Consider the following 14,286-nt stretch of genomic DNA (forward strand, 5'->3'; position numbering starts at 1 on the left):
CATTTCTAAAAAAAAAACGGTGACCAGGCACACCGAAACAAATGTCAGGTGGCGACTCTGAGTTATTTCCTTTTGAACACGAATTTTTGTCACTTTTCAATTAAAAATCCTTTTGAGCTTTACAAAATCCTTTTATTTATTTAAGAGGGTTAAGTAAGTTTGAAAAGAAAGAGTGTGACACCTCCGGCCAAACGACCCATGACGATTTAACCCCAATAACCGTTAGAAATTTGATAGGACTGAAATTTAAAGAAGAATATAGAATGCTAAAGAATCTTGAAATATAGTACTACTTTATAGTCTTAAAAGAGTGATTGTCCAATTTCTGGCAAGAGCTGCTTTTACAATCACTCTTTTATTTTCACTACAATATTACATATTATACAAGAATAACAACAATATAAATAATAATAAATAGGTTCTTCCAACAACAATTACTAATGAAATTATATAAAATATGATCTTAACTTTTGTGAAGCAAATCCTTTTGTATACCAACCAAAAGGATTATTCTTAGGAGCTTTACTTCCAACAAAACTTATTCCAATTCCAATGCCAACTTGATGTTTGAAGTTTTTCCCATTGAGACAAGCAGAAACTTTAGTTGGAATATTCTCAATCTTCTTCTTCTTTTCTTGAGGTGTTAGAATTGGAGAAGTTTTTAAGGGTGGAATTGAGGTTTGTTCTTGAAGAGGAATGTAAATAGCTCTCATTATATCTTCAAGAATTGCTGCTTTGGTATCAAATAAATTACAAGAATTGAAGAACATGTGAAACACATTTAGGCAAGAAAGATGAAGTAGTTTGCATGTCTTTGGCATATCATTGAATCCATTCATTAGAACATTTTCAAGAAATTCTTTCTTCTTGTTGGCCAAAATCTCTTTCACATATTCAATTGAATCATCAAGTTGTGCCCCTGGATTTTCATTCATGTGAAGTAATGTGTAGTTCATTTTCCCTACTTCACATTCTTTCTGCATATGAATAAATCATGCACTTACAAAAGTTAATACTCATATTTCATATAGATTCTTTATTGTTTAGTGTAAAGGACAACTCGGTGCACTAAGCTCCTGCTATATGCGGGGTTCGAGGAAGGGCCGGACCACAAGGGTCTATTATATGCTGCATTACCTTACATTTTTGTAAGAGGTTATTTCCACGGCTCGAACCCGTAACCTTCTGGTCATAGTTGTTTAGTGTGTGTGCGCATAATTCAGTTTAAATATACACACAAAGATTGATGCGACTTTGAAAAATAATGCAAAGTAAACATCAATTTGAAAGTGGAAGTAAAACCTTATAAAAACTCCACAACCTCAAATTTAAACTTATGTGCTGATTGAATTGTGACAATAAGCCGACACCACTTTTTTAAAATCATATATGTGTGTCACTGCTTAAATTTTTACCTCAAATTGAGACCTATGTGCAGATTGAATTGTGAAAAATAAGCCGACGCCAACCAAGAGGTTGTGAGTTCGAGTCTCCCCAAGAGTAAGGTGGGAAGTTTTTGGAGGGAAGGATGTCGGGGGTCTATTTGGAAACAGCCTCTCTACCCCAGGGTAGGGTTAAGGTCTGCGTACACACTACCCTCCCCAAACCCCACTAAGTGAAATTATACTGGATTGTTATTGTTGTAAGCCGACAACACTTTTTAAAAATCATATGTGTGTCACTGCCTAAGTTTCTACCTCAAATTTTGACCTATGTGCTGACTGAGTTGTGACAATAAACCGACACCATTTATGTGCTGCCTAAGTTTTTACCTCAAATATAGACATACGTACTGATTGAATTATGAAAATAAACCGACACCACTTTCCTAAAATCATATCTACGCCATTGGCTAAGTTCCTATCTCAAATTTAAATTTATGTACTGATTGAATTGTAATAATAAGACGACACAACTTTTCCAAAATAATATGTGCCACTGCCTAAGTTCCTATGTTATAAAATGAAGTAACTATAATAAATTATTGTGAGATGGGATACAACTTACTTGATAGCTTTGGATGTCATTCAACAAACGAGTGGTGGCCATAAGCAACTTTGTAATATTTTCATATTGGCCATTAATTGGCCTAAGTTTTTCTCTTGGCAAACTTGGATTTTCAAGGGAAGCAGCATGAAGAACCAAAATATGTGCACCAATTGATATCATGCCAATTTCTAGGTATTCATTCCTAGATGGCATGGCTACATTATTACTCCACGTACTTTCCATCATCCATGCAAGAAATGTCTCCTGCCACTGTTAAAACAACAACTCTTATTCGCGACATAAAATTCAGTAATTCAGAATTTAAACTTTATGTATTCGATTTTGACATTAACTTACCTGATATCGAAGTTCTGAGGTGATGTCGATTGCGTGTCGAAGGTGGTATAACTTAGTAACATCGCACACAAGATCATCGAGTGCATCAAATATGATCTTACTAGGGCCATCAAGGTTACTTCCATCCCACCTATGTAAATATTACAGAATTAGCGAAACTTAATAACCGATAATTGATTATTATAGAGATTTATCTGTAATTACATCTGTACAGCATCGGTTAAGATTTTCAAGTCATTTAAAGAGGCTTCCTCATCATAAAAATCATCAGCAACTGTAATAACTATGGAACATTTTGCAACAACCAATCGAAGTAAAGAATCAAAAGGTAGAAAACTGCTGCTGCTAGCTGCACTTGCAAAATAGGAATATGTAGTTTTCTCTCGCCCAAATCCAATGTCCACAAGACCTTTCTCTTTCGACCACCTATAAAATATCCCAAAAATAAATAAATCAGTTATTAACCTTATTGTAGTGGCCAGATTGATGTAATATAATATAGATTTAATTCATTCATACGGATATTGTAAATATTTTTACACTATTGGAGGCCGTTTGGTAGGATATATTAGGGAAAATACTATATATGTATTAGCTTTGGTATTATCAATTCCTTGTTTGTAGTATTTTTCAACTTATTTATAACTAATATACCCTATTCAATATTATTCTTATACATAGCAGATCATGGCATTGGCAGTACCATAATTTTTAATACATGCATGAATAATTTAAAGACAGAACTGCCCTTTCAAAACTGTTTCCAAAACCATCGGAAGGTATTTTTGTAAACAAATAATTTTTTTGAAACAATTATGCAATTCATATTATTTTTAACATACAAAATCAAACAGTCGATAAAAAATAATCCCAGCATTACTAATCTTAGGGCTCATTTGGTACGAGGGATAAAGGATAATTAATACCGGGACTATAAATTTGAGATGACTTTATAGCATGTTTTGTTGGGATAAAATCGTGGTATAACTAATCCCGGGATTAGATATTCCGAGATTGTAGTATTTTTTATCCCCATAGGAAGGTGAAATAACCAATCCCGGAATAAAAAATCCCGAGATAATTAATCTTGGGATAACTTATTTCCAATCAAACGAATCCTTAATATTACTAATACACCTTATCCAGTACTACTCTTATACATCCTGCCAAACAACCTTTTAATTTCATGCATTAGGATAATTATCTTTAGTTATTTTAGGTGACCTGATAATATAAAAATAATCGTACCTCTTTAGTTCTTCCAATTCCGTCCTGTAAACTGACTGGCGAAATTCGTAATTTTGCACTGCTAATTTCAGCAATTTGTCATTGTGCAGACAAGACAACCTAATAAGTTACATTAAGAAAAAAAAATGTCACATTTGATCATAATATATAATATTTGTAACCAAAATAAATGTGAAAACATATGAAATGTAGAATATACGTACCAATAATCTGCGGATTTTCCAATTGAAAGAGGGAGAGATTGACTTAATTCAATCCATAATCTGTGATCAAGATGTTCTAGTCGAGCAACCCATGGAACATTCAACTCATGCTTAATCTTTGTCAAAAAAAAAAAAAAAAGAATTCCAAAATTAGCATGTCATATAAATTTATATAGAGTAAATAAACATTTTTCACAAAAACCACGTGTTAATTGGAAAGAAAACAAACATTTTTCTTGGTCTCCACCCCCCCCCCTCCCCCTCTATACTGCAAATCACTCTCTCTTAAATCTATTTTTTAGTTGAAAAACCAAAACTTTGTTCCACTGATAATACTTTTATTTCTGACTTAGACGGATTTAGAAGTTTAAGTTTATAAGTTCTCAAATTTTAGAAAGATAACTTATTGATTTTTAGATAAATTATTTATACATACTCTATAGATCTTTTTACTTTCTAAGGGTAGGAGTAAGGTATACGTACACACTACTCTACACATCACTTGTAAAGCTCCACGGGATTTATTATTGTTATTGTTATTGTTGTTGTTGTTGTATTCTCTGGATCCTTTTAATATTAATACATAATTGTGGTCAAAACTATTGAATTGTACCGAACCAATAGCTAAAACTCTAGCTCCGTTTCTAATTTCGGGCAAATAAATAGGGTATCATCCTCAAAATTTAGGTGTGCAAATGGAAGGGCCGACTCTAATGTGTTGAGTAGTAAGGCTTATGCCTTTTGGGGGCCCCATTTTTTTTAAAATAATAGGTTTATAGGTATTTAAAAATAATATTTAGTACTTTAATACAAAAATAGAGTTTTTAATATAAAAGGAAAGAAAGCTCATTAGATACATAAATAAAATAATAATTTGACTTACTTAAACATGAGTAAATTAATAGTTTTTTCAGCATTTGAATTTTTCACTTCTTACTCCTTCATTAGATAAAGTGTAAAAGTTTTACTCTCCCTTTTTTAATTTGTCCAAGTTAATCTTTTTTTTCCTGATCATTTTATATATCAGAAACCCTTATATATTTTCTGTCTTTCTCTTTAATATTCTTACTCACCTTTTTTTCCCAAGAAATTTAAGCTTCCGACAATTCCATACTTCTATCGTTCTATAAAATCTTATCTAACATGAATAATATTTCAAGAAAGATTAAATGAATTGGCTATACTATTAATTGAAAATGAGTTATTAGGAAAAATCGACTATAAAAAGGATTATTAACACTTTGTGTCTCAAAAAGATAGAAATTAGACTTTAAATAAAAATTAAATCTCGTATAAATTTTGTCCCGCGTATACTTGAGCCGCCCTCGTAAATGGTGTTAATATATCTAACCAACTCTTTCTATGTTCCAAAAGATAATCAAAACTCAGTACACATGTGCACATATAGGGTTAAAACACTACGTGTAGCTAACATGCATGCACCATGAAAATATATCATATAACTTTCTTTTAAAAAATTAAATCTCGTATTAAATTTTGACTTTAGGTCCCGCATATACTTGAGCCGCCCTTGGTAAATGGTATTAATATATCTAACCAACTCTTTCTATGTTCCTAAAGATAATCAAAACTCAGTACACATGTGCACATATAGGATTAAAACACTACGTGTAGCTAACATGCATGCACCATGAAAATATATCATATAACTTTCTTTTAAAAAATTAAATCTCGTATTAAATTTTGACTTTAGGTCCCGCATATACCTGAGCCGCCCTTGGTAAATGGTGTTAATATATCTAACCAACTCTTTCTATGTTCCAAAAGATAATCAAAACTCAGTACACATGTGCACATATAGGGTTAAAACACTACGTGTAGCTAACATGCATGCACCATGAAAAGATTAACTAAAGCTATGTATTTTCCTCATCAAAAGTAAAAAGGTAAAGTTGATATATACCACTTTTTGAAGTGAAGGAAGTAGTAATAAGTTGTCCTCATTGTTCACGACTTTCATTGAACTTTCAAGAAAATTTCTGGCAAAAGATCGTACTTTCTCCATTTCAGTTTCTCCATTGAACATAAGATCTGTAGCTCTGTACACATTGTACATCACACATGTAAAACGTTCTTGATTCTTTTCTATGTAGGCCCTCATCTGTGGTTGACGAACAAACCAACAAACACTTCCTGCCATTGGGATAAAAGAAAAAAAAATATTTCTTAAAATTTCACTAGTTATTGCAGAAGAAATAAAAAAAGGGCAGCCCGATGCACAAGGTATTATGAGTTCATGCAGGTTCCGGGGAAGGGTCGCACCCTAAAGAGGTGTGACGTAGACAACTTATCCTAATATTTTATATTAGTGGTTGCTTCCACGGTTCGAAACCGTAATTTATAAGTTACACATGCTCCCTTCCTATAGGTCACTAGTTATTAACGGATAGTCTGGTGCACAAAGCATTCCGCAGTTACGCAGGGTTCGGAGAAGCGCCGCAACCCACGGGGTATAATGTAAGCAACTTATCCTGATGCAAGCATCAATGGCTGATTCCAAGACTTGAACCAATAACCTATAAGTCAACAGAAACAATTTTACCGTTGATCCGAAACTCCCTCATTATAGGTCACTAGTTATCGCAGAAGAAATAGTACACACATGATAATAAAGTGCATTGGTACGAGAAGAAGAAAAAGTACACACATAAGTGTGTTGGTAGGACTAAATAAGTGTGTTGGTAGGACAAAAATTAATCTTGCATGGAATATGTTTTCTCAAAAAAACATTCTTTTTTTGTCTTTGGTTGGTGACTGAAACATATTCTTTGAAAAATCTATATATGTTTGAGTGCTAAATATTAGATTACATAATATCTAAATACTAGTTAGAGAACGTAATATGAAGTTAAAAATTAAGATAATAATAAAAAACTATACTAAGCAATTATTTTTGCATGAAAATATATTTTTTGAAATATTTTTCGTCGTACCAAATGCACTCATATAATGTTTTTAATTTCTAAAAATACCTTGATTTATTTTATAGCCTTGCAAACGGAGAAGTCGAAAAGCCAATGAGTCCTTGAATAATCTCTCAGGTAAAGTACTTATTTCTGATAAGTACTCATTCTGGTTATTCATTTGATTCTCATAAACTTGACCAAGAATCTGTTCAATCTCTTTGTTAAAGTGGTTAGCCAATCCCATTCTCTGAATGTGGTCAATCATGCAAAGATTTATTAGCTCTTCATCCACTGGAAACCTTGAAGGTACTGCAAAAAAGAGTAAAATTATTTTAATAGTCAATAAAATGAACAAAAAAATCACAAAAGATTAGGTTTAGAGACAAAAAATGCTAGGTGATTCATTTTTCATCTATTTAAAATTAGATAGGTATATATAGTTACTTAGTATTTGTGTTGGTTAGAGACAAATGAAGCTTATATTTTGCTGAAAAATTCTGAGACAGAAACATAATTTATATGTGAAAAAATATTAATAATTGATACAATTACATTTAGAACCCAAAGTGTTTATTATAAAATTTTTGAAGGTTGAACCTATCTAATTTAAATTCTAAATCCATTTTTGATGCTGATATGAGTTAAACAAGTAAGCCGTTTGAATAGTTGAGATAGACACAAGCTAATCTAGACTCTATCATTATCAAAAATAATTACCAGTACTTACGATAAAAATAACAATAACAACAACAATAAAACACCCAGTATAATCCAGAACTGGAGTCTGGGGAGGGCAGTTTGTACGTAGACCTTACCCCTACCTTCAGAGGCGGACCTAGGAATTTAATACGATGGGGCACAATATTCTGTTCAATCAGTGGTCTCTAAAGGTTTTTAGCATTAAAGGTGCCAAATAATTTAAATTAACCATTTTCAAGGTATACACATACATATACAAAATTTCTGCCGAACTTTACAGGATCCGGTGACCCCTCAACCTAAGCCATAGGTCCGCCTCTGCCTACCTTGTGCAGGTATAGAAGCTGTGTACGGCAGACCCTCGACTCATACTAATACTTACAATCTTTTAAATAATATAAAAATTTAGGAAAATATTTAACAAACCTCCATTTGGACACTTATGAACAATGGACATGAGATATTCAAGACATTTTTGGTTTCCTGTGGACATGAATGCTTGTGCTGTAGCAGAGGGAGATTGAAACAAAGAACCATCTTCACTTAAATGTTTTAGGATTTGGTCTTTTTGATCCACAAAATAATTTGGGAAGCTCTCTAGATATGCCAAAAGAGGTTGATCATGCCCTGCTGTCATATCCATTAGCTTTTCACTGAAAAAAAGATTTATCAGTATATATAACTTAAATCTTAATTAAGTACGTCTGATGTAAATATTTTTTAAACGGTAAGTAGACAGAACATAAATTTTAATTTAGTGAGATTTCTCATATCTGTTGAGATCCGCCATGCAATATGATATGAACCAAAATAAGTGATTTTAGTTCTTTAAAAAAAGACAATGGATTCTTGAACCTCGTACATGCTCATGTCACATCAAATAACTATAGGACAAAACAAACAAAATTTAATATCCAGTTCGTCGTAATCAGTTAGTTAACATGTTATCTTTTACCATGGAAAGACACATTTTCTTTACCGTACGTCATGTTAAATGACGTTACTCTAAGACAAAGTTAGAATTTCAACTTTATGGTTTTGAAATTTAGAACGGCAATTTCAAGTATTAATAACTGGATTCTAAATTTAATATTTGTACGTTAACGAATTTTAAACACAAATACATTATTTAAACAAAAGCTAGTGGGTTCGACCGAACCAGTACTCCTACTCGGGAAATAATTAATTACTCACCTTTCAAGAATTACTTTCCTCTTCATGACCACGTCAGAAAGTAATCTTTCTGATCCATTCACAAAAATAGTCTCCAGCCCTACTGATTTAGCAAGTTGAACAATTGCAGGGAAAACAATGGTGAACCAACGTAGAAATTGTTGAGAATTCTCTTTCAGAAGTATTTCCGTATTAGCATGAATAAATTTCAAACCTGAAAAATCACAACATGAAAGTAATCTTTTCAACAAAATTTTTTAAAATAATAAGAAATTCAAACTTTTAGTTTCATTCTCGTAGATACATCATGTGTAAGAAGAGTAATGTCTTTCTGTTAAAGATATAATAAAATAAAAGCACACTCTCTTTAACAACTTAATCTTTTAGATAATGTGATTACATAATTTAATATGATAACAGAGCAAAAAAAAGTCATGTATGTGTTCAAAGCTCTCCGCCACTCATCTCTAAAACGAAGCTGTAGAACTTAAATTTTTAGACGAGACAGTCATATATTTCTAACACTTTCCATTCAAAAGGTCAAGGTGATAAGATGATTTTCTCTTTTGCATGTCAATTAAAAATTAGAGTATATAGATGGATAATAAAAAAGTATTAGGACAAGAAACCCATATAATCTAGGTCTATGTTGTTTGGTCTTCCAAAAATATCGCCGAGTTTATGTTAGATCCTCCAAAAGTTATGCATTTATGAGGATATAACACAGGTGTGACGATATTTTTGAGAATCCGAGCAACATATATATGGATACATGTAACAATAATAGTAATTTCCTAGTTTGGTTTACCTTTTTTGATGTTGGTTTCACCCGCATTCCATTTCTTGAGTGCTATCATACAAGCAAGAGTAGCAGTAAGAGAAGAAATGGTGGGAAGATTTTCACCATTGGATTCTCCCCAAAATCCTTGCTCATTTTGGTTGTTGAGAATCCAATTTAAACAACTCTCAAACATAGGGCCAGAAAAAGAATGACCATTAATGGCTTTTTCTTGATTATTATAAGAAATCATGGCCAACCAAGCAGTGTCATAGGCAGATATTGGGGTAAGAAAAGTGTTAAATTCTTGGTTTGAAAACATCTCTTTCTTGATCTCATTGACTAGGGATTCAATGGAGGAGATTGATGAGGAATACATGAGAGAAATGGCAAAGAGGAAAGCTAATAGATTATGCCTTGATTTTCCTGGAGTTGATACTTATGTTGGAATATGCAAGGGCTCCAGTTCTATTTATAGAGAAATGATAGCTTTAATTTATTTATTTATTATTTTTACGAAAATATAGTTTGATCAGTTCTGTGTAGATGGGGGCTTCGAGCAACAGTAGCATTATCTTCGTATGACCTAGGTTATGGGTTCGAGCCGCAGAATCAGCAACTGATGCAAGTTTTACGTAGAAGGGGGCCTGAGAGTAACGGTAAAGTTATCTCCGTATGACCTATAGATAACGAGTTTGAGACGTGGAATCAACCATTGATGCTTGCATTAAGGTATGCTGCCTATATCACACCCGCTCTTGCGGTGCGACCTTCTTCTGACTTTGTGCGAGTGAGAAATATTTCGTGCACCGGGATACCCTTTTAATTTGTGTTCTATGCAGCAAAAATGTGTAAAAAAGCATATACACTATTACCACACCCAAATACAAGATTTAAACTTTAAGGTTTCATAATTAGATTCTATCATATCCCTCTAATTTACTGGATTCGAAATCTATTATTTGTTCCTTTTTAGTAGTTTTTTTTAAAATACATACGAGGGTCTAAATAAAGTTTAGTAGGTTAATATGAACCCATACCTTATTTATTAGATTCACGCTTGACGAATAGATTACTTGTATGATATTTACAGGTTAAAATATATGAAAAATATTAATACTCCTTCCGTCTCATTTTATTAGTCATGGTTCCGTCTCATTTTATTAGTCATGGTTCGAATCATGACAGTCAATTTTTTTGACCACCATGAATTAGATATAGATTTTTAAATTTTTTAAAATAAAATTTTTATATTAAAAAGTTATATAAAAAATACTATAAATCATAATAATTTATATTTTAAAATAATTATAATACATATATGAAAAATATAGTCAAAGAGTATTACTAATTGACTCTCAAAATAGTAACTATGCCTAATAAGGTACAGACTGCTCTACACAATTTGTGTTCTTAGTACAGACTGCTCTACCCATGCAAGTACAACATAAGGTATTTATAGCTATGAAATCTCAGCTACAAATTTGAAAATCATGACTATTACCTAACAATAGCTACAAAAATTAGAATTTTCTGGCTATTTACACATTCGTAAAATTTGCTAGCCACGAAAATTAAATTGGTAAATCTAATTCTTTATTTTTGCTATAATTGCTAACAATCGTAGCAATAGTTGCCTAAATAGCTACAAATGTATTTCTACAATAAAATTGCGTAGCTAATTTAGACGCTTTAGCCACACATTAAAAGTTATTGTAGCAATAGTAGCCTTTTAGCCACAATAAACTGTTTAAAATAAAATATTATAGCTGAAGAAAAATATTTGCCTCAAATTATAAAAAATTATGGCAATAGGTAAATGATATAGCCACGGATTTATTGGTATGACAAAATATTGTAGCTAACTGTTAGTTTTTGCTACAAACTAAAAGTTATTGTAGCAAAAATAACCTTTTAACCATAATAAATTATTTAAAATAAAATATTGTAGTTAGAATATTTTTGCTTCAAGTTCTAAAAATTGGGGGCAATGATTGGCTTAATAGCTATAATTATTTTTCATTACATATTAATCTAGCCACAAATTTATTGCTCTGATAAAATTTTGTGGCTAATCATCAGTTTTTGCCACAAGTTAAAACTTACTATAATAATAAATAAGGGATTTTTACTTTCCTATACCATATATATAACTTTAAAGGCCATGAAATTATTTGAAACAAAATCTTGTAGCTAATAATTTTTGCTTCAAACTAGAAAGAAAATAAAAATAGTTGGCTTAAAAAAATGAAAATGGTTGTCACGACAAAAGTGATGATTATTTTTGCTTGATTATAAAAATCATGCCAAGAGTTGTCTAACACTATTAGGTAATAAAATATTAATGTCAAATGTAACCGTTGTATTTTTCTTATAAGATAGAAAAATAGTAGTTGTGAGCACGTGATTTTTGCCCTACAAGAACTACTCCCAAAAATTCAAAATAAAATAGTTTTGTGTTGCTTGTGATTTATTTGTATTTGTCTGTGCATGTTTATTTTTACTTTAATTAAGAAAAAATATAAAATATGTGTTGCATGTGCATTTAGGATTTAATTTTATAATTAGGAATTAATTAAACAATATTTGGATTTGCGAGAATGAAAATCGCAAAAAAATATGTACTTGGCATTTTTTAGCATTTAATCGCCAATTGTGTGATTTTATTTTAGTTGGTATTTAATTGTGTGTGATAATTATCATTGAGGGTTAATTAGTATTTTTCTAAGTTAATTTTGTCTTTACAATTTATTTTAGAATTTTTGGTAATTAGGAATTAAAAGAAAATAAAAGGAAAAAGAAGAAACAAGAGAAGAAGAGTAAAAATCGGACTGGGCCAGTTTTAAAAAGGAAAAGTTCAGGCCCAATGTCACCCCCATATCCAGGCCCAATCGGTCGGTCCAAGAGACCATACCAAACGACGCCGTTTCATTGCCAATCAATCTCAACCGTTCATTTCATTTAATCCAACGGTCGCAAATCGCCCCATGCCCCGACCCATTCCCATCCAAAGACCGATCCGGTCTCGAGGTGAATGAAACAACACCGTCTCTTTAAGTGAGCTAATCCAAGCCGCCGATCTCAATTGATCTAACGGCTAGGATCAAATCACTTCCCCCATATATAAGCCCAAACCATACACCGCCCCCAAGCCAAACCCCCCTCACCTCTTCGTCTCTAAGCCTTAGAGACCAAACGAACCCTCCGCCCCTTACCACCGTGCTCCGCCCACCGGAAATTGCCTCACGGCGGTTCCGGTGGCCCAAACGACCCCATTTTTACACCACTGATTCCCCTCGACCTCCCCATTCCGAATCCCTAACCCTTATCCCTCGAATCCTGATCAGAGCCTTCGAATATTCAATCAAAGATCGACCAAAAAACCCTAACTTATCTAATCGATTCCAGGCTAACACCCAACGTCCACCTGACTTCCCTCGTCCCTAAACCACCCCTAGTTCCCCTCGAATCAAACCGGAGTTTGTCGAATCTCAATTTGAATGAACGAACGCTGAGTTTTCAAATCAAGAGCCTGTATTGAAGATTTGAGGCCGAAATAGGTTTTATTCGTGTGTTCTCGTTTGAGAACTCGTGATTAAGACCTATTCCGACCAAAATTGAAAGATGCCGGATTTTGTTCAAGCCGAGATGGTCGTTCATTTTAGGTATTTCTATTCTCTGTTTCATCTCGTTTTTAGGCTTCATTCGATATGTGTATTTTCGGATTAATTTCCTGTCACGTCAATTTGTTTTGGTTTGGTAATTGGTGTTGACTCGTTAATTTTAGTCAATTGTTGAAGCTAGTCAGTTTGTCGATTGGTTAGAACATTTTCTGATTTTGCAATCGATAAATTAAGGATTAGTTCATCACAATGTTTGAATCGCTTAGTCGGTCGTCACATTGTTTTGAATTGCTTGGTTAGTTGAAATGCTTTGAAAATACATGAACTGTTATTTTGGTTGTCACCTGAACCTACTGTGTCATTCCCTGTAAGGGTGCTCTGAATCATTAAAATCCTTGACCTTTATTTTGTTTCTATTTGATTCAACCTGGTTCAAGCTTAAGTTGTTGTTGAGTTTGATGAACTGAATCCTACTGTTTAGGGTCTAAAATAAATCTGAGATTGGTTTGAATTCAGTGTTGGTATGATAATGTTCATTAGATAGTAGTGAGTTATAAGGTTGCATTCAGAACTTAGGAGAATTGGTTATAGCTGCAGTCACAGGGTCTTCAGGGGTATTTTGGGGGTTTAAAAGTTTGGCAAATGGTCTTGCTAAGTGGGCTGTCAGTAAAGTACTTAATTAACCATTAATCTAATGTGTTAGTGGGGAACAAAACATAATGGTATGGGGAGGTTTAAAAGACATTGATTAAAATATGTTGCCCATATCTGTTTGAACTTTAAATAAAGAAAAGACAAGGGTTAATGGGGAACAAAACATACTCTAGTGGAGTTTTAAAGAATATTATGGGCAGAATTAGTTTCTTAATTCTGCCTGAGTGTTCTTACAAGCTGGCATGGTCAGTGTTTGGATATAAAGAGGGGGTCTTTGATTAGAGGAGAGGAGTTTTTCAGAGTTTTGAGAGCTCTTTTAGAAAACAGTCCTAGACAGCATTTTAAAAAAGAAGGCATTCAACTTTTTAGAGTTGGGGAGAGTTTAAGAACAGAAAAACCAAAACTGGTTATGAGCTGTGGTCCAATTAGTTGCCCGAAGTTATTTGTTGTTGCTGTTTGGTTTCACAACTGGTTATGAGCTGTGGTCAAGTGTTTTTTTTTCTGATTTGAAACTGGGTTTGGAGTTGTTTCTGAATTCCAATTGGCTGTCTGCTGGTGTTATTTGCTGCTGTTGTTGTTTGCTGTGCTATATTGCTGCTGACTTCCTCTTTATTCTTCTGTTCACTCCAATCCAG

General features: G+C 32.9%; 1 protein-coding gene across 2 annotated transcripts in view; it reads right to left on the reverse strand.

The window, feature by feature from the left end:
• Positions 1–264: 264 nt before the first annotated feature.
• LOC104219062 ((E,E)-geranyllinalool synthase) overlaps positions 265–14,286 on the reverse strand; it is an 82,291-nt gene continuing 68,269 nt past the window's right edge. Inside the window, exons 1-11 of one of the 2 annotated variants that reach the window (XM_070156067.1) lie at positions 9,405–9,809; positions 8,618–8,810; positions 7,850–8,076; positions 6,791–7,033; positions 5,722–5,951; positions 3,798–3,913; positions 3,595–3,693; positions 2,551–2,772; positions 2,347–2,476; positions 2,008–2,259; positions 265–977 (exon numbers count right to left, since the gene is read on the reverse strand). In XM_070156067.1, coding sequence (XP_070012168.1) covers positions 447–977; positions 2,008–2,259; positions 2,347–2,476; positions 2,551–2,772; positions 3,595–3,693; positions 3,798–3,913; positions 5,722–5,951; positions 6,791–7,033; positions 7,850–8,076; positions 8,618–8,810; positions 9,405–9,753 — 2,592 coding nt within the window. In that variant the 5' untranslated portion in view covers positions 9,754–9,809 and the 3' untranslated portion in view covers positions 265–446. Of the gene's footprint in view, positions 978–2,007; positions 2,260–2,346; positions 2,477–2,550; positions 2,773–3,594; positions 3,694–3,797; positions 3,914–5,721; positions 5,952–6,790; positions 7,034–7,849; positions 8,077–8,617; positions 8,811–9,404; positions 9,810–14,286 lie in introns of those variants that run through there. The other variant, XM_070156068.1, reaches the window with a different exon arrangement.

The sequence above is a fragment of the Nicotiana sylvestris genome, chromosome 9 (assembly GCF_000393655.2).
Source record: "Nicotiana sylvestris chromosome 9, ASM39365v2, whole genome shotgun sequence".
Lineage (NCBI taxonomy): Eukaryota > Viridiplantae > Streptophyta > Magnoliopsida > Solanales > Solanaceae > Nicotiana > Nicotiana sylvestris.